We start from the raw sequence: 20,155 nt of genomic DNA, 5'->3' as shown, positions 1-20,155 counted from the left end.
GGAGGCCGCCGGCCAGGGCAGCGCAGCCTCTGCGGGAAGCCGCCCGCCTCGGCCCGCAGCCTGCTCTGCAGGCTCCCGCGGCTGCGGCCGCTCTGCACGCCCGGCGGAGGAGGGCCGGGGCGGGGCCGCGGCCGGGGGCGGGGCCGGGGCGGGGCCGCGGCGGGCGGGCGCGCGGGAGGCGCGGAGGGAGGGTGCCGCGCCGAGGGAAGCGGCCCGCGGCGGAGGGAGGGGAGGCCGAGTCCTGGAAGCGGAGCTCCGCGCTGGGACTGGTTCCTTCGCAGCCATTTTCTGTCCAACCAAACAGCCGATTGGAGACGGGAGCCAACCAGGGCTGCATTGGAGGTTTGTGTCTCGCTTCGGCCAATGATCGCTCCTAAACCGACTCCACTTTAGCTCGAATGAAATGTCCGTCTCCTCCCGGCGCCGTCCCCGCCGCCAACGCCGCCGCGGCCGGGGCCACTCGCCTCCCTCCCGCCCGCCCTCCCGCCCGGGCCGGGGCCGGGGCTGGGGCCGGGCCGGCGCCTGCGAGGCCGCTCCCGCTGCGGGCCCGGCCGGGGAGCGGGCGCGGGGCCGCGGCGCGGCTCTTTGTGCGCCGGGCCGAGGAGCGGCGGGACGCGGGCCAGGCCGCCTCCTGCTCGCCGCCGCCGAGCTCCGGGCCCGAGGCCGAGGAGGGGGCGTCGGGGCACCGTCCGGCCCCCTCTCGGCGGCGCCCCGGCCGGCTCCATTTTGTGCGGGGAGCCGGGCGGGGGGGCATTGGCCCGGACCCCGGTCCCGACCCTGCGCCCTTGGCCGGGCTGCCGCGCGGAGTCCCCGGGGGCGTCCCCCTCCCGCCCGCCGGCTGGCCCACGGGGGCATGGCGGGGCCGGGCCGCTTTGTCTGCCCCGGCGCCCCGGGCGCGGCGGGCGGGCGGCAGGCGTTGGGCGCGGGCCCGGGCCCGGGCCCTGGGCGGGCGAGTCGGGGGATGCGCGCCAGGGGCGGCCGCCCCGCACCGGCGGGACTGACAGTCGGCCGTGCCGGGCGGTGGGGCCGGGGCCAGCCCGCGCACCTTCGTGGGGAGGAAGCGAGGTCCCCGGGAGGAAGGAGTGGATTTGGTTTCCCCGCAGTCTGGCTTACACGTAAAGAATGCAGCCATCTGGCGGCTTGCGGTCCCTGGACTTGCCCCGAAGGTGGGAAGGAAGCCTTTCGGATTGGACTAAGGTTTTAATCTTCGGTGGGAGGCGGGGAGGATCTGCCGGGCCTGAGGAGCAGTAGTAGTCTTCGAGAACAAAGAATTAGAGAGCACCCACAAGTCGTAATCTTGCCCAAAGTACTGTAACAAGGTAATTAAACAAGGTTAGCTAGCATACGACCTTTAAAAAGATTAGCATCCTACTAACCCGCATGGACTCCCACGGTGCCACGGTTCGTGCCCCGAATCACTGGGGTGGTTTGGGCTTTCTTAGTATGGAAAGTAATCGGCAAAATAAAGTGATAAGATAAACTGATCGATATAAGTGGCACTAATAAATAGGGGTTTTATTTGTAAAGTATTGAAAGTTTAACTAGAATGCCTTAAAAGGCAATTATTCCTTCCCCGCACTGCTCCTGTAGCTTAATTTAAGGATTCTATTGATGCAAAACTCTGGTTGTTGATGCCAAAGAATGGAGGGTGGAGGAAGGGTCTGCTGCTTTTCTTGGATACAAATTTGCATTTCTTCAAACATTAAACAGATGTATGCATTCCCTTGAGCTTTCACATATATCATAACCTGCCTTTAGGAAAATATATACCATATGAGGTGACAGTGTTTATCTTTAATGTATTGAATCTAAATACATACGGAGTCAACTATTTGGGTGAGTGTGATGAGGTGTGTCCCCCGCATCCCCCCCCACCCCAAGCAAAACACATAAATATATATAGCTCTATTATTTTAAGTGTTCAGGGGATTTTCTTTCTCAAAGACACCCTTAAAAAAAAAACACGCTTCTAGCTACAAGGAAGGACTCTCCGGGCAGTTTTGGGGGTTAGAAAGAGGGCAATATTTAAGAAGAAATTAGACATTGCTTTTAAGATTATAGCAGAATAGACAATGTCATCCTGCCTTTGCTGCCTGGACTGACATCTAAAGAATTCAATTCAGTGGCTACAATTTTTTCTTCTGTTGACTAGATTTCGTGCTTGAATGCATATCATTATTTTCTCTTCCTTTAAAATTAATACTGAAAGGAAATGTTTTTGTTTTGCCCCTCCCCCCAACTTAATTGCTTCACTTGAAAAAAGGAAAAGAACAAATGAGAAATGGAGGTTGTAACATTGTAATTGATACCAATTTATTCAGCTATTTATGCTTTGCAGTGAAAATGAAGTGCTATTCAGATGCAATTTTAGTCCAAAATGGTGGTGCTTTAAAATGATAAATAAAGGTCTTAATTGATCGTGTTCCATGTATGCTTTCTGGGCAGCATGTTTCTTCTTTCAGTATAATCTGAGGTGTTTAATTTAAAAGCATTGTATTCTGAGATATTTTTCTCCCCTTTTGAGTTTTTGGACTCCTAAATTTCACTGTAAAATATTAAGATCATCACCAAGAAATTAAGTTGGGGCATTTGTGTCTTGAGTGTTAATATTTTGAATAATTTAGATGTGTAAATTTTGGTCTCTGGCATATAATCTGGGTGTTGTGATGAATATTTATGATGAACATGACTAAATTCAGGGTTATGTTAGAAAAGCAATTCCTCCTGCCATAGAATTAACTTTTTTGCAAAGTCTCCAAAATATATCTGCCAATTTAAGAAACCTTTATTGGGTGCCTGCTTTTTTGCACTCTATTGAATAAGAATAGTAGACGGAATTATACATGCCTTTTAAATTTTTACTAGGAAGGAAGCCTGTAGGCTATACGTTGTTACTACTAATGGATGTTTATCTTCTAGGTTGAAATTGGGCGAAGGTTAGACACCTTTTAGACAGGTGTTCCTGAATACCACTGGCAACACGGTTCTGACAGTATTTCATAACAGTAAGTACGTTTTACCATTTTGGTTGTTAATTAGATTTGAACAGTAATTAGCTGGGAACAGAATTATAACGGATATATATTGGAGGTCCCAGGTAGAATGAATGCCTTTCAAGTCTAGACAGGCAGTACCTACTCATTCCTGTTGCTTCCTTCTTTTTAGTGACTTGCATGTATTGTTTCCTGTGGGCCCCTAAGTGCTGTGGAGGCTACAAGATAAAAAGCTTGTCCCAGCTCTTAAGAGGCTGTTTTGCTGGAAGGGCTTTAATGGAACTGAATGCTTAGAGGACATTATGCAGGGAAGGGAAGATGCTGGTTTTAAGGGTAGCACAGGTGAAGAGACACAGGTAGCACAGGTGGGGTCAGTCTGGGTAGCTGGGAATGTCAGGGACCTAGCCTTGAAGGCTGAGTGGAGTTTGGATAGGTGCCTATCACCAAAAGCAAAAGCCTGAAAGCAGGGATTAGTAACTTCTGTTTAGGGGACGGGGAGTAGATCTGCATGGTCCAAGTGGGAAAATCCTAGGATAATCTAGTGAGAGATACTACATCTGTGATGTCAGGCACGTCACAACTTCCTTGAGCCGTGACTCATGCCTCACTCCTAAAATAAAAGAGCTGTACCTGGTGATCCTTAAATAAGGCACATTCTAGCACTAAGATTTTTATCAGCCCTGAAGATAGAGTTGGAAACAAGTTTAGTTAGGTTAAATGGGGGATCCGCTCGTGTAAAGCCATGAAAACCTAGGTTTGGATTTGATGCTGAAGACTTTTAAAACCATTATAGGTTCAAGAGCTATAGAAACGGTGTTTCTTATATATATAGAGATCGGTCTTAAAACAGTATGTACCCAGGTACGGTGGGTCGTAATCCAGTGGCAACAGAAAATGGCTGGGCACATCCACAAAACTTATTAAAAGAGGTAACAGTTCAGGTGGAACTTACAGGAGACAAGAACGTAAGATGGCACGGGTATAATTAGCCTGGAGTGTGGGATTGAAGTTGTGAAAAGGAGATCAAGGAGTTCTTGTCCATTGTCTCGTTGCAGGACACGGGGAGGGTGAGTTTCCTTTTCCAAAACCTTAAGTTGGCAGCGATGGGCTATCAGACACGTTCTACAGGCACGGCCTGCTGGAGCGGCAGGCAGGATATGGTGGGAGATTTAGGATTTCTAAGCACAGAAGTGATATTTAACGAATTTTCCTTAAGAGAGTGAGGGAAGAGAGAGAAAACATAACCTGGGATGAAACTAACAATTGGGAGGTGGGGAGGAACAAACCAGGAAAGAACATTGCTTTTGAAATCAAGGGAGAAGAGAATTCCATGTGTGAGTGTGTGGTCCACAGTGGGCAGCACTACTAACAACAGGCAGGTAGGATGAAGGCAAGACTATTGGCAACTTTTGTTTTTTAAGTTTGTTTATTTTTAGAGAGAGGGAGTGGGGGAGGGGCAGAGAGAGAGGGAGAGAGAATCCCAAGCAGGCTCTGCACTGACCTGAGCTGAAATTGCGAGTTGGACACTTAACCCACCAAGCCACCCAGGCACCCCCGATTATTGGCAGCTTTAAGAGCAGTTTCGGTGTCATGGTGGGGTGGAGAAGCACATGTCCGGGGGTTTAGGAATGGAAAGGTGCATGAGGACCATCAGGGGGAGAATGATAGCTAGACAAGGGTGTGGAGCAGAATTACGGTTTACGAGTCTGTGCGTACTTGTGTGTGTTCAGTGGGGGAGACTAAGCATGTTTAAGAAAGAGTGAAGAAGCTGGTCAAGGAGGACTGAAGATCCGTTAGAGGGGAGGAATCTTTTTGTCATTTCTTCTCCTCAGAGAGATAAAAAGGCATTGGTCCAGAGGACAGGTGACAGTGGTTGTGTGAGAGAGAAAACATGCCTAGAAAGAAGGGTGAGAGCTGTATCTGAAGGGACAAAAATAACACTAGGTTACATTTGTTGAGTTCTTAGTACGTATCCTGCACTTCGCTAAGTATTTCTTATATAATAAATTCACTTCTCATAGCAACTCCATTTAAAAAATGGGCAAGTTGAAGCACAAAGAGGATGGTAAGTAAAGACACAAAACCCGGTGGTCTATCCTGAGAGATCAGGTCTGTCCTGATCACAAACCCAAAACCAGGTGCATGGCTTACACCTCACAGATACTGTCCTGGCTCGAGACGCAGCTTTAAATGTCTTTAATACATGAGGTCAGTAGATCTAGAATTGAGAGAGGGTAAAGTCAAGATTTAGGCTGATGGGCTATGGGAAAAACTAGCAGGAACAAGTACTGTAAAGTACTTGGCATCTGAGACTCTGGATTTAACTCCCATTTACTGTGCCGCCTTTGGGCAAGTCATTAGCCTTCCCTGACCTCAATTTCCTCATCTGTTTCGTGGGGTTGTGAACACTGACTGCATGAGATATTTAGAAACTGTTCAATAAATGTTAAACATACTAAGGAGGGAACTGTTTCCTGCATTTGTGCAAATTATTAATACAATTTAAATACTGCTGTATCACAAAATTACAGAATGAACATGTACTAGCCAGCTATTTCACGTAATATTCTAGAAAACAGTATCAGTTCAACTAAGTAATTAGAATAGTCAATAAAATTAATTTGACGGGAGGGGCGCCTCGGTGGCTCAAGTCGTGATCTCACACTTCTTGGGATAGAGCCCGCCGACGGCACGGAGCCTGCTTGGGATTCTCTCTGTCCCTCTTTCTTTGCCCCTCCCCCACCTGTGCGCACGCACTCTCTCTCAAATCAATAAACATTAAGAAAAACTTAATTTGATCAGACTGAACTACTCTTTGTCTATATTTATTAGTTCTTCTGGATCTAATGATTTGTCATTTTACCCATGTGTTGTCACTCTCCTACATGCTCTTCCCTCTTCGTTGTCTGGATAAAGCCCAACACTTCAGCTTCTCTGTTCTTACACCAGGTACAGATGTGCCACGACTGGACATCCTGGTGCCAGTGCACATTCGTGGTCACCAGCCGCAGCTCCGCTCCTCTCGTGGCTCAGCGCTTCTATTCCCCGCCCTTCCCACTGTCTGTCTCCCCAGCTGCAGCCATTCCAGCAGCGTCCTCTCGGGCCTTCCTCCGGTTCGTTTTCAGTCCGTCACCAGGACTGTCGATTTGACCTCCTACAAGGCTCTTTCCTCTGCTCCCCTTGTTCCCCAGGGCTGTTGTCTAGGACCAGACACGGGGAATGTTCATCGTCTCGCCTGAAGTCATGCGCTGACCGCAGCCTCATGGTCCTTACTGGTCTTCTGCCTCCATTCTTGCTCCCCTCTGTCCATTTCTACACCGGACTATAGCCAGAGTGATACCGCGAGAAAGAAATCTGATTTGCACAATTCCGCTAAAACTCCCCTTTGATTCGCTCTGACTCACGAGGCACTGCTTGCTCTAGCCTCTACTTAGTTCATTCCAGTTCACCAGTACTATATTTTGTGTTTGCTTTGCCTGGAACATTCTTCTCCCATTTTTCTTTGCCTAACTGATTTCTGTCTTTCAGTCTCCGTTGAAATTTCATTTCCTATGACTGCTTCCTTGATTCCCCAGACTGGTGCGGTCCCTTTTGCAGTAAGCTCTCAAAGCATGTAACACAACACCTTTGTTTTCCTTAGCATTTGGCATTAGCAGTTAGTTAATTGTCATTATTTAATAGCTATATATAACATTTACTGAGTACTGCTATTATACTATGCTATGTCCTTCCATGGTGAGTCCTGTCTCATCCCACGTGCTCAAGATCTCATGGCAAGTAAGTAGGAAGGAATTCAAACCAGGTGATAGGATTCCAGAGCCTGGGCCTTGGAAGTATTAATAGACTGCATTCCCCAGCCCTTCCCCCTGCTACTAGTTTACGTAATATTTGTCTTCTCTGCAAGATGAGGACAGAGATCTTGTCTGTGTTGTTGACTGCTACGTCACCAGCACATAGCACGGACCTGATAAATACCACGTGCTTGCTTGGTAAATATTTGTTAACTGGCTTGCTTAAAATCTGCAGGCTATTTTGTATATTTTTAAAGGAAGTTCAGACCTTGAGAAAGCCTTTGGGATGTATCTAGCAAGTTTCCCTGCCTCCTTTCCCCCCTCATATATATGAGTGGCTAGCATAAGCATCAAAGATGAGGCTAATTTGTTGAATACAAGGTACTAAGTTGCCTTGGGGATTCAAAGAAGGGGACACTAATTTTAGGCTTCGAAATGGGGTCTTATCAGAAAGATTTCAGGAGGATGGGGGAACGTTGGGATTAAAGTATGGGGTAGGATTTTCATGGTAGAAAGATAGAGGAGAGGAAGACAGAGGTGTGGTGAAATGACAGAAAAGCTAAGACCTGCAGACCCAAAGACACAGCTAAGCCAGTGCCCTCAGGGTGGATGGGACCCGCCACCTCCTGAGAACACCCTGAGCCACGCGCCAGACATAGCCCCGTAGCAAGTTCCCTTTATTTCATTCTGACAAGTCTGAAATACTTTCAGAAGTATTTCTTGGAAGACTGCCGTTCAGTGGCTAATGCTGTGAATCCAAATGATAATCTTGCTGCTAATCCAGTGCATGAGAAGATAATGTGATTTAAACTTTATGCCTTTAATATTTTTTAATATTAAAAAATGTGTGTTTATAAATTAATTAATCTCTCATATTCCACCCCGCAAAGATTTTTTTTCCAGTTGTAGATTCTGAAACAGCCACTTTGGTTCTTTCTCCGTAACCTTGATCTCCCTTAATCTCCCTTAGGGCACTGGAAAAAACTAGTCAATTCACAGATATCCTCATTGAGCTGTCTTTATGGCTAATAAATCCATCACCATATCTATTAAGGATCACTCTCTTAGTATCTTGTTAGCATTTTAGAATTAAGATAGCATTTTATTTTGGGGTAATGTTTCACATGTTAGCTGTTTAAGATGGGGAAGGTGGTATTATTTCCATTTTATATAGAAATACATTTAATGGGTAGGGATGCTGTTTTCAGGATCAGTAGAAGAGTCCGAATCAGAGCTCACTGCCTGTTGTTTACCACTTCTTAGAAGACACTAAGAAGTGTCATCAATAAACAGGGACCCTTGATACCTAATAATAGGTACTTGCACAAATTACTAAAGGCAGGTGAATTCTATTTTCTAGCCCCTTAGAAAATTATATAAATTATGGAAATGTATCTTTATCTACAATTAAATTAGATACCACAGTCAACAGATGCATCAAAGAAATGCCATGTTTTTGAAGATGTGGAAACTAGCTTGGTTATTTTACTACTAGATGAAAATCTAACAGAGATGGAAAAGACATGTTAACACAAGGGCTTAAATAGTGCAGTCAAAACATTAAGTCCTAGGCCTTGAGAATCCTTTAGGATCAAGTGTCTCTTTTGGATTGGTCTGAAAGCATGTAGAGATTGTATTTAATTTTTGCTACACTTTTTATTCAGGTAATGCGTTTAAAATTTTTCTACGCACAAATAGCCAGTCCCTTCCTGCTTTGAATAGTATTATTTGCAAAGCAGAAAGACTTCTAGGATTTGCTATGTTGGTGACATGGAATGGAGACAGTTCAGGGTTAGGGTTCAGTTTTCTCTAGATTTTCCCTCTTAGAATTCTTTTAGCTTTGAGCAAACTTAATTAAGCAGGCTTCTTTTAAAATAAAGTCACTTTAATTCTCATTCTGGTCTATGGTTATATGTAGATGTCCAATCTCCCTGACCCCTCCTTTTCTTTGTCCTTAAAGGATCTAAAGTTTGAGGGCGGGAGAAACTGTTGACTAGATTTAGAGATGACAGCCTCATCAAAACATGGGTGTGCTTATAAACATGGAGAACAAACTGAGGGTTGCTGGAGGGGTTGTGGGAGGGGGGATGGGCTAAATGGGGAAGGGGCATTAAGGAATCTACTGAAATTATTGCTTCACTGTATACTAACTAATTTGGATGTAAATTTTAAAAAATAAAAAATAAAGTTAAAAAAAAGGGGTGTGCCTTCGGGTTGCATGGGTACAGATGTGTGCAAGGAATCCATATGCTTCCTATACCAGACGACAGTTTGAATCAAGACATTGTCCCTTGAACTTCTGTGAGACAGCAGAGACAGTTTGCAGCAGGCGCAAGAGGGTTTGCGTAGGGATAACAGGCTTTACTGTAGCAGGAGAGTGGAAAGTGATGGACACGGGTGCTTGTAGGTGACTGCTGAGCTGGTTTTGGCTTTGCTTTTCATTCCAGGGATAAGCTAGGTTCTAAGTCGGGGTTGTCTGCACTATACGTGAGGCTTACGGAATTGAAAAGAAAGAGCTGTGTGTTTTAGATTCATTTCCTCGTTTTGTTTCTCCGTTGGTCTTGTGCTTATCACTTATGGAGGGTGGATAGGGGAATTTTGAATCATTGGGAAATTATCCAAAGGTTTCCAAATAAAGAAATATAAATGTTTTCTTTTAGTAAGCTTAAGGACTTGAAAACTAATTGACCCACCCTGTGACAGCTTATGAGGATTGAATCTAGTATGCTTTTTTAATACAAGTTTTACTGAAGGGTATTGCAAACCTTTTTCTCCTCGTAGATGGATGGCGACAGTGCTACAACAGACGCTTCTCAGCTGGGCATCTCTGCGGACTACATCGGGGGAAGCCACTATGTGATACAGCCCCACGATGGTAGGAAAGCTACGAGTAAAACACTGACTGGCAGAAGTAACTTAGTGGAAATCATATTACCGTCACGTTGTAGGTTACTTGGGTCTTTACGGGAAAGTTAGCAATCTTGTGTCAAAGGTCAGTGATGGTCTAAGAAGATGTATCATGCTTTTTTTATTAGAAATAGTCTTCAAAAGAATGATGAGTTCTAGAAAAGAATTCTATAAATAAAGTATGCCTTTTAAAAACTGGTACCGTTTCTTTAAAAATTTGTTACTGATGTCCTACTTAAGTACTGAGTATGGCACATTCTTTTTCAGTTGATACAGTAAAAAATTCTTTAGAGGGTGAGTTGCTAGCTATTATATTTCTAGTACTTACGAACAGACTTATTTTTGTTTTTCATTAAGTATTAAGTTTGATCTGTGTCAGCTATTAGGATGGCAGTGTCATGTCGGCCTGTGAGAAGTAATTTACTTTGTGGCATTCTGATGTGTAAGATTAAAAAACACTAAGATATATTTTTTTAGAAGGCAGTTGGGGGTGGGTGAGAAGTTACCTCATCCTAAGACAGACACACATAAAAATGTAACTTGAATCAGCTTAAGTGCCTTTCTTTTTTAATACACATAAATAGTGGGAAGTTTACTTACAAGATACTGTATTTAGTCATAAAAGGATATTACTGGTATTGTGAAAGCTTCAGTTATATCTAAATCTATACAATTTGAGAATTCGCTTTTTGTAAGATCGCTGGATCGGTGCAATAGCTTTGTTCAAAAACTTAGTATCAACTTAATTGGGTCAGTAATATTCAAGGCCACTTTTCCATTCTGTATAAACTTGGCCTTGGGTAAACATATAAATAACCTCCTAATCTAGCAATATGAAAGGAACCCTCAGTCATAGTCTGTAAGTTTTCCAGCTAAGTTATGTAATAAGTATTTCTGAGTACCCCTTCTATGGAAGATGCTATACCAAGTTCTAGGAAGTACACAAAGCTGATCCCTGGCCTCTGGTAGCAAACATCTAATAGGGAGGATGAGAAATAAAAAGAATTCTAAAATGTGTCAGAAAAAACACAGAGCAATCCTGTGATATTTTTGTGAAAGGAGAGATCACTTCTGAAGGTGCTGTGGAGATGTTTCTGAGCTTTTTGGAGAATGGATAGGTGAGGTTTTTAGTAGGCAGATCTGAGGACAAAAGTGTTTGAGGCAGTGGGTTGGAAATTAAGGAGTGGGTTTGGTTATGGCTATGAGAAAACCGTGAAAAGAACTGCTACCCTCCTCCCTAAAAATGCCTAAGAAATGAACCAGGATGTTCTGAACTTAGATTGTTTCAGGTAGTCTTCTCTACGACGAAGTAAAGGTTGTGAGAAACGTTAAACCTGAGTTCTTTTTATTTCTTTAGATACGGAGGACAGCATGAATGATCATGAAGACACAAATGGTTCAAAAGAAAGTTTCAGAGAACAAGATATATATCTTCCAATTGCAAACGTAGCAAGGATAATGAAAAACGCCATACCTCAAACGGGAAAGGTAATGCAGGGGAGACATTTTACCCGGCTTGCTTTTTCCAGGGGAAAGGGGAATGTAAACTGCATGAATATGTATATACAGTTTCTGTATATAGTCAGCTATTGTTTTCAGTCCTTTAGTCTCTCTTTCTCTCTTTCAGTTCTACACCCTTAGTTACTGGACAGTATTCCATTTTCAGTTCCCGCGGCCCCCGGTGCTTCCCCCTCCCCCACCTGAAGCAGATAAAGTAGAATTAAGAATCTTTTTAAAATATCAGGTTTGCCAAAATGAACAAATCAGGAGACTATAGATGCTGAGAGGATGTGGAGAAACGGGAACCCTCTTGCACTGTTGGTGGGAATGCAAACTGGTGCAGCCGCTCTGGAAAACAGTGTGGAGGTTCCTCAAAAAATTAAAAATAGACCTACCCTATGACCCAGCAGTAGCACTGCTGGGAATTTACCCAAGAGATACAGGAGTGCTGAGGCATAGGGGCACTTGTACCCCAATGTTTATAGCAGCACTCTTCAACAATAGCCAAATTGTGGAAAAAGCCTAAATGTCCATCAACTGATGAATGGATAAAGAAATTGTGGTTTATATACACAATGGAGTACTACGTGGCAATGAGAAAGAACGAAATATGGCCCTTTGTAGCAACATGGATGGAACCGGAGAGTGTGATGCTAAGTGAAATAAGCCATACAGAGAAAGACAGATACCATATGGTTTCACTCTTATGTGGATCCTGAGAAACTTAACAGAAACCCATGGGGGAGGGGAAGGAAAAAAAAAAAAAAGTTAGAGTGGGAGAGAGCCAAAGCATAAGAGACTCTTAAAAACAGAACAAACTGAGGGTTGATGGGGGGGTGGGAGGGAGAGGAGGGTAGGTGATGGGCATTGAAGAGGGTATCTTTTGGGATGAGCACTGGGGGTGTTGTATGGAAACCAATTTGACAATAAATTTCATATATTAAAAAAAAATAAAAAAATGAAATAAAATATCAGGTTTGGGCAGATGGAGTTGTAACTTCTATAATGTTGCAGCAAAATTGGGTCTTTTTTTTTTTTTAAGATTTTATTTTTAAGGAATCTCTACACCCAGCTCAAACTCAACAACCTCGAGATCAAGAGTCGCATGCTCCACCAACTAAGCCAGCCAGGTGCCCCCAAATTGGGTCATTTTGGACTGATACAGAAAAATCCTTATATTTGGAAGCAGCTATTTTTGTACAATCGTAAATACTAACACACTTTTGAAGTTAACAGGCAGGATTCTGTTTTAAGTAGTTCTGTCTTGAGACAAACAATCATATAGACTGTCATTGTCACTCTACTCATCACTTGGTCTGAATTAAAATCCACACTTTTTATATTATATATAATGCAATAAACTTTCTCACTGCAGCTTATAAAGTACTTGTGAAAGTAATAAAGATCACAAATAAATAGATTATTAAAATACATCACTAAGGGGGTCCCTGGGTGGCTCATTTGGTTGAGCATGTGACTCCGGTCATGATCTCATGGTTTGTGAGTTTGAGCCCTGCCTTGGGCTGTGCGCTGACAGCATGGAGTCCACTTGGGATTCTCTCTCTCCCTCTCTCTCTACCCTTCCCCTGCTCGCACGCTCTTTCTCAAATAAATAAACTTAAAAATATGCATTGCTAAGCCTAGAAGTTCCCATGTGAGAGGTCCTCCTTATGTTTTAAGGGGAAATAAATCAGAGCTGCTGATTGTTGTTGAAATAGGTTAAGGCTGCATGCCTCAGCCACCGGCCACGTACGGTTATTGAGCACTTGAAATGTGGCTGGTCTGAATTAAGATGTGCTGTAAATGTAAAACATACTTCACATTGTGAAGGTTTCGTATGAAAAGAAGAATGAAAATCTCTCCCATTTTAAAATGGATGCTGTGTTTAAATGTTAGATAATAACTTGGATTTGTTAGGTTAAATAAAATCTCAAAATTCATTTCACCTGTGTTATTTGTATTTAAAAAAATTTTTTTAATATATATATATATATATATATACTTTTGAGAGAGAGAGACACAGAGCACAAGTGGGGAAGGGACAGAGAGAGGGAAACACAGAATCTGAAGCGGGCTCCAGGCTCTGAGCTGGCAGCACAGAGCCCCACGTGGGGCTCGAACCCACGAACTGCGAGATCACGACATGAGCCAAAGTCAGACATTTAACTGACTGACCCACTCAGGCGCCCCTCACCTGTGTTTTTAAACCTAGCTACTAGAAAACCTAAAGTTATGTATACAGCTTGCATTATAGTATCTTGCCTGACTGCATTTATGCAGCTCTTGTTTGCTTTTCTCTGGGATATAAAATAGGCATGGAGAAAGAAAACGGTATGTTTCAGCAAGGATTTTTGTTACTCCTGTTAGAAGTGACTTGGAATTGTACAATTTAATTCATTAGCTTTACTTTGAAACCCCACACCCTTAAAAGAATTCTCGCTTTTATAATGAGGTAGCCAGTGTGCCTCTTTTTGGTGGGCTTTTTAATAAACTCAAAGCCTGTACCTGACACTCTGGATCTTCAGTAGTAAAAATGTTGTCAGATGTCACTATTGTAAGCCTTACGTGAATTCAGTGTTTTGTCTTTTTAAAATTTTCCAGTGTCCTTATTTGCAGAAATGCTAGGGCAGAGAAGCGACCCCTAAGTGTAGCCCCGCAGTACACTATATACACAGGAGACTGATTTTCTTGGGGCACCTGCTTAGTAAGTGTTCGCCTTTATGGGATGGTAAGGACAGCCAGTGGTTGCTTCTATGCCTAAATTGTATCTGTTTCCTGTGAATAGTTGTCAAGGCTTCTCTCACTTGTATTCGAGTTTTTGTTCTCATTCCAAAGGTTGGAATTTTGATAGCACACAATTTGTCAACGTTATTAGCATATGTTTCAGAGATTAAATGTTAACAGCCATAAACTGAAATTTATAGTCTTCTGAATACCCTTTTATTTCTGCAGGTTGTTAGGAAGGGGGTGGTTACATTCCCTGCAGATTTACCTGTGATTTTTTTCTTCAGATTGCAAAAGATGCCAAAGAATGTGTTCAGGAATGTGTAAGTGAGTTCATCAGCTTTATAACATCTGAAGCAAGTGAAAGATGCCATCAGGAGAAACGGAAGACAATCAACGGAGAAGATATTCTCTTTGCCATGTCTACCTTAGGCTTCGACAGTTATGTAGAACCTCTAAAATTATACCTTCAGAAATTCAGAGAGGTAAATAAATTGTCTTCCATTTTGCTTTTAAGAAACTAAGATATACGATTTGCTTTAACTTTTTAAATGTATCATTCATCAGAAGAAGTATATGGTCACTTCTATTACTGTATTTAAATAGTAAGTCCTTTCTTTTTCCCTTTATTACTAATGACATCATAGTTATGTAATGATTAAGAGCACGGACTCTGGATTCCGGCCACCCGGAGGCTGGTTCCAAGCTCCACCACCTGTAACCTCTGGGACCCTGGGCAGATTATTTCAATAGGTTAGGCCTTGGTTTCCTGGTCTGTAAAGTGACACGAGTAATAGCACCTACCTCACAGAGTTACTGAGAGAACTAAGTCAAATAGTCTACAGCACTTAGCTTGGCTGATCGTGAGCACTCAATGGTAACATGCTGTTATTATGATTAATTTAAAAGAGGGAGCATCTCAAAGCTTGAGGCCTTGCAGATGAGAAAAACGGAATTATAACTGTCCTTTTTTATTGATTAAATTATTCCGCATTTCTTACTGGGTTTATCTTTGCCCGTGGTACGAATTTTGTGGAAATAAATTGAGATCAGCGTATTTATTTCCACACTACCACTTGGGTGTCAGATTCACATTGCTTTCAAAATACTTCCTTAATAGCTTTAATGTTAGAACCCCATTAAATTAGTGACTTAGCATCGAGTGATTAAAGTAGGAAGAGAATGTGTTAAATTCTTCACAGTACTTTTCCAAATCTTCTGCATCATAGAACCTTAGAAGTGGATGGAAACTTAGAGCTCTATGGTACAAACTATAATCTTGATTTAGGAATTTGAAACCTTAAACTTGCTATTATAGTGCTGTACTGTCCAGTTGGCTGAGAGCTTTATATGTATATAGTTAAATGATAACTTGGATCATTTATAGTAGATTTATGGGCTGAATATTTATAGTGCTTTTCAACAGACTACTTCATCTGTAAATAGACTTCTATTTTCCTTTTGATGCGGTGTGGAATTAGAATGATTTTATTTTTATCCGTAAATATTTTAGATTTTCTAGGTCATTACTAACGCTGCCTTGTGATGATTACTGCTTATATAAAAAGTTAGCATTTTGAAGGGCCTCTTTGTATGTAATTAACCAGAAGTGTTAATACTCTGTGCAGTGTTTGTAATAATAGAAACTCCTAATTTTAGGAAACAAGCATTCTCATCTAGAAAACAGTGTCTTTTGAATGCCAGTGATTACTTTTTTGATTTGTCCTTCCCCAGGCTATGAAAGGAGAGAAAGGAATTGGTGGAGCAGTCACAACTACAGATGGATTAAGTGAAGAACTTACAGAGGAGGCATTTAGTAAGCAGTGTTATGATACGTTTATGCAACTGAATGTGTTCTTATAAGTCACGTAGTTTGTTAGCAGTGACTAATACTAAATGTGGGGGTACTTTTGGACCATCAGCCCTGAGGATTCTGACACAGCACTTCTTTAGTTCATGCCCTTATATTTGAAGTCAGTGAGGGATGAGTATAGAGATTGAAATTCTGCCGACATTATAACCTTTCACCCATAGTTCTGATTTCAGTAGCCCCTAGTTTTTGCTTTAAGATTTCACATGAGATAGGAATATTGAGAATTGTAGTTTGTAATATAAAATCTGTGATTTAAATAAATTTGAACCGATGGGTTTTTTGAAAAAAATTTGAATAGGGGCACCTGGCTGGGTTAATCAGTGGACCGTGCAACTCTTAATCTTGGGGTTGTGAGTTTGAGCCCCATGTTGGGTGTACACATTACTTTAAAATAAAAAATTTGTGGGGGCACCTGGTGGCTTAGTCGGTTAAGCATCCAAGATTTCGGCTAAGGTCATGATCTTGCGTTCCTTGAGTTCAATCCCTGCGTCGGTCTCTGTGCTGACAGCTCAGAGCCTGGAGCCTCCTTCAGATTCTGTGTCTCCCTCCCTCTCTGCCCCTCCCCCACTTAACGCCCTGTCTTTCTTTCTCTCTCAAAAATAAATGAGCATTAAAAAAAGAAAATTAAAAAAAATTAAAAATCTGGAGAAAAAACCCTGAATATTGTCATACGGGTGAAATAAGAGGTCTATGGTGACTCTGTGTCTCATATAAAATTTATAGGCATATATTTTCTTTTTCTCATACGTAAAATATATACTGCTTAGTTATGGAAGTGTGGCTCCCAGCCAGGCCTATGGTGTAGATCTACTTAATGAATTAGAAACTCCATCCAGTCTCTCTGCAGATTTGTACACATGGGCAGTTAGCTCAAGTGCATTTAATTTTACTTTATTTTTAGTTTATTTATTTTGAGAGAGTAGGGAGGGGCAGAAAGAAAGGGAGAAAGAATCCCCAGCAGGTTCCACACTGCCAGTCCAGAGCCCAATGCAGGGCTCAAACTCACAAACTGCAAGATCATGACCGGAGCCAAAATCAAGAGTCGGATACTTAACCGACTGAGCCACCCAGGCGCCCCAGCTCAAGTACATTTTGGAGAAATGAAAATTCAGAAAATTGAAAACTGCAATAGGAAAAATGTACTTTTTAGGGAGTTTTTTTTCCTAAAATGCTAAATGTGGGGGTTTATGATTTTGTCCAAGATGACATTGATTAGTGGCAGAATTGTAATGAGACATTAATGGCATGACCTAAGGTTCAGATCGAGAGAGTAGATGTAATTCTGTTCCTGCTTTAACTTTATCTTCCAGCTAACCAGTTACCAGCTGGCTTAATAACTGCAGATGGTCAACAACAGAATGTTATGGTTTATACAACATCATATCAACAGGTAAAATACAACCTTCTTTGTATTTTAAATTATTGTAAAAAATTGATTGTACCCATTGATTTTTATCGCAGGTAGTCAATTTCAGCACATTACAGTTGACCCTTGAACAACACGGGTTTGAACTGCACTGGTCCGCTTAATTATTTATTATGTTTATTTATTTTTTGAGATAGAGATAGAGACAGCATATAAGCAGGGGGGAGAGGATCTCAAGCAGGTTCTGCACTGTCAGCACAGAGGCCAACACAGGGCTCGAACTCATGAACTGTGAGATCATGACCTGAGCCAAAATCAAGAGTCGGACATTTAACCAACTGAGCCACCCAGGCACCCCTACACCAGTCCACTTATATGCGGATTTTTTTTACAGTACTATAAATGTGTTTTCCTTATAATTTTCCTAATAACATTTGCTTTTCTCTGATTTTGTTGTAAGACTATAGCATATAATACATGTAACATAAAGTATGTGTTAATTGATTTTATGTTAGCAGTAAGGCTCTGGTCGACAGGCTATTAAATTTTGGGGGCGGTCAGAAGTTACATGAAGATTTTCAACTGTGCAGAGGTTGGCTCACCTAACCCTTGTGTTATTCAAGGATCAATTGTGTTGTTATTATTAAGGACCTGATAAAGAAAGTTGTTAAAAAATTGCTTTCTCAAAATATATAATTGTGTATTCTCTAATTAAATATGTACACACATATTCGTATCTGCATAGATTTCTAGAGAGATGCATTAAGAAATTATTAAAGTAGCTCCCTTGGGTAGAGAGAATGATTTGAGAGTGGGAAGTAGATTTCTTTTTCATTGCCGATTTTTATTCTTTTTTTTTTTTAATTTTTTTAACGTTTATTTATTTTTATTTTTGAGACAGAGAGAGAGAGAGCATGAACGGGGGAGGGTCAGAGAGAGAGGGAGACAGAGAATCTGAAACAGGCTCCAGGCTCTGAGCTGTCAGCACAGAGCCTGATACGGAGCTTGAACTCACAGACGCGAGATCATGACCTGAGCTGAAGTCGGACACTTAACCGACTGAGCCACCCAGGCGCCTCTCCTATTTTTATTCTTTAAATGCTTATAACATGTTATTTGAAAATTATTTTTAAAATCCTGCTCAATTTAAATTTTCTAATCTTAGATTTCTGGTGTTCAGCAAATTCAGTTTTCATGATCTGAAGAAATGGTGGAATGGGAGTGGAGAGAAGCGAGTCTGTACGATTCCGGAACCAGAGACATTAGAAGGAAATGACTGGGGAAAGATGTCTCTTTGTATATTAAATAGCTGTAATGTAGCTTCCTGATGCTTGACTAATTGAGGTGTTAATTCTGACTTGAGAATCTTTTTCATGAATGATTTTAAAGAAAAATTTGGATTTTAAAGGTATTAAAATATTTTTGTTTTGTATGAGAGTTTGTCGCTCTGTATGACTCCTGTATGCATTGTATATTGCAATTTATTACTGTCAGAGATTTGTAGACAGTTTCTTATTTTCATATTGAATCATGTTACTTTTGTAATTCAAGTAAGCAGCTGGGTTAATTCATGATGTTTGCCCTTTTAATAAAATATAAGGGTAGAGTTCATTTTGAATGCAAGTTGCCTTTATTATAAATTTGAGTTTGTCTTGGTTATATAATATCTTGCATGGTAACCTAGCTAGATTTTTAGCATTTGCCATATTTATTAAAATTAATTTTTTGTAAAACATTCATAGCTTAAGCAGCACCATTTTTTACAAAATGTAATTGAAAAATTAAGTGTGAATGCAGAAGCAAATATTGTCTGCCCTATTAAACTTGGTGCCCTTTAACAGTGTTTACACTGTTCATTGTGCCTGTTAAGATAGTTTTAGTTTATTGGAGCTTTTGTTAGGACTAGGTTTGTTTTTGAGCTACATTATTATGAATGTTGGGATTCATTTAAGTTTAATGTAGTCCTAGTGCTCTTGAAATGGTGCCCCTTTCATTTTTATATGATTTTTCCAAAGCATCTCTTCAAATACTAGAGTATCCTCTTCCAGAAGAGGAATTTTATAGTCTGATGGTAAATGTCCTCATTTTACCTTTTTAATTGAAACGTCAAGTTTCCTGTTACACTCTGGGAACCAGGAAGCGTTCGACATCCTCACGTGTCCACAGACCTTTTTCCGCATGGGTGAGTGAATGCAGTGAAGAAGAGTGAGTGCTGCGGACGGATGGCGGACGGACGGACGGACGCTGTGAAACAGAAGCCCCAGCTCCGAGTGCGCCACCGTCTCGATCTCTGCAATAAACTTAAGACAGTTTGACTTTGTATAATTTAGTAGTATGTGCTCGAGTTGTTCCTTTTTTAAAGTGAGGATTTGTATTTCCTCCTTTCTGTTGGTAATTGAACTGTTTTGTTTTGTTTAATATCAACAATTGCTATTGTACAGTTTGCCTAAAAGGCAGTTTGAATGTCATCTTGGAAGGACACTCAAATTTATAAGATAGAAGCAATTTCACAGATACAGGCTGAACAGAAATATTTACTTTGCCAGAAGGCGCCTTTGGGGGCACATCTGGACTAATCTGAGGTTAAGAACTCCCTCACTACCCTCCCATTTAAAAGATAATCTTCATTACAGAAAATTCAAATAGGCAAAAAAAGGAGGGGCATTAAGCAAAATCAACTATCATCCTACTATGCTGAAATAACCAATGTTAATATTTTGGTAAATATCATTAGTCCTTTTACTTTGCTAAATATGTATATTTTTATAAAAATGGGCTCATACTTGCATACTGTTTTGTAACCTGCTTTTTTCACTTAACAATATATTGTAAACATCTTTCCCGGGTCATTACATGGTCTTTTATTTTTATTCATTTATTATTCTGTTGTATGGCTGAACCGTAATTTATTTAATCCTCTATTGGACATTTTGACTATATGCATCTTTTCACAGTTATAAACAACACTTCACTGAATCTTGTGTACATCGATGACTGTTTT

The 20,155-nt window shown here is 41.5% G+C and overlaps 2 protein-coding genes across 4 annotated transcripts in view; one reads left to right on the top strand and one right to left on the bottom strand.

The window, feature by feature from the left end:
• Positions 1-203: 203 nt before the first annotated feature.
• NFYB (nuclear transcription factor Y subunit beta) lies at positions 204-20,130 on the top strand. 3 transcript variants are annotated; one of them, XM_042993062.1, is made up of 8 exons: positions 204-342; positions 2,920-3,005; positions 9,566-9,659; positions 11,049-11,179; positions 14,203-14,400; positions 15,650-15,731; positions 17,099-17,178; positions 18,320-20,130. In XM_042993062.1, exons 3-8 carry the CDS (start codon positions 9,566-9,568, stop codon positions 18,350-18,352), a joined length of 618 nt encoding a protein of 205 aa, XP_042848996.1. In that variant the 5' UTR covers positions 204-342; positions 2,920-3,005; the 3' UTR covers positions 18,353-20,130. The 3 variants fall into 3 exon arrangements, with proteins under 3 accessions (XP_042848996.1, XP_007096534.1, XP_042848997.1); XM_007096472.3 differs by lacking the exon at positions 204-342 and adding an exon at positions 1,025-1,166; XM_042993063.1 differs by lacking the exon at positions 204-342 and adding an exon at positions 1,175-1,319.
• HCFC2 (host cell factor C2) overlaps positions 19,380-20,155 on the bottom strand; it is a 49,302-nt gene continuing 48,526 nt past the window's right edge. Inside the window, exon 18 of the transcript XR_006220192.1 lies at positions 19,380-19,454. The gene's annotated coding sequence lies outside the window, so the exon portion shown is untranslated. The remainder of the gene's footprint in view (positions 19,455-20,155) is intronic.

This window comes from Panthera tigris, chromosome B4 (assembly GCF_018350195.1).
Source record: "Panthera tigris isolate Pti1 chromosome B4, P.tigris_Pti1_mat1.1, whole genome shotgun sequence".
NCBI lineage: Eukaryota > Metazoa > Chordata > Mammalia > Carnivora > Felidae > Panthera > Panthera tigris.
The sequence above is the reverse complement of the archived record's forward strand: the minus strand, read 5'-3'. Positions and strand labels throughout refer to the sequence as shown.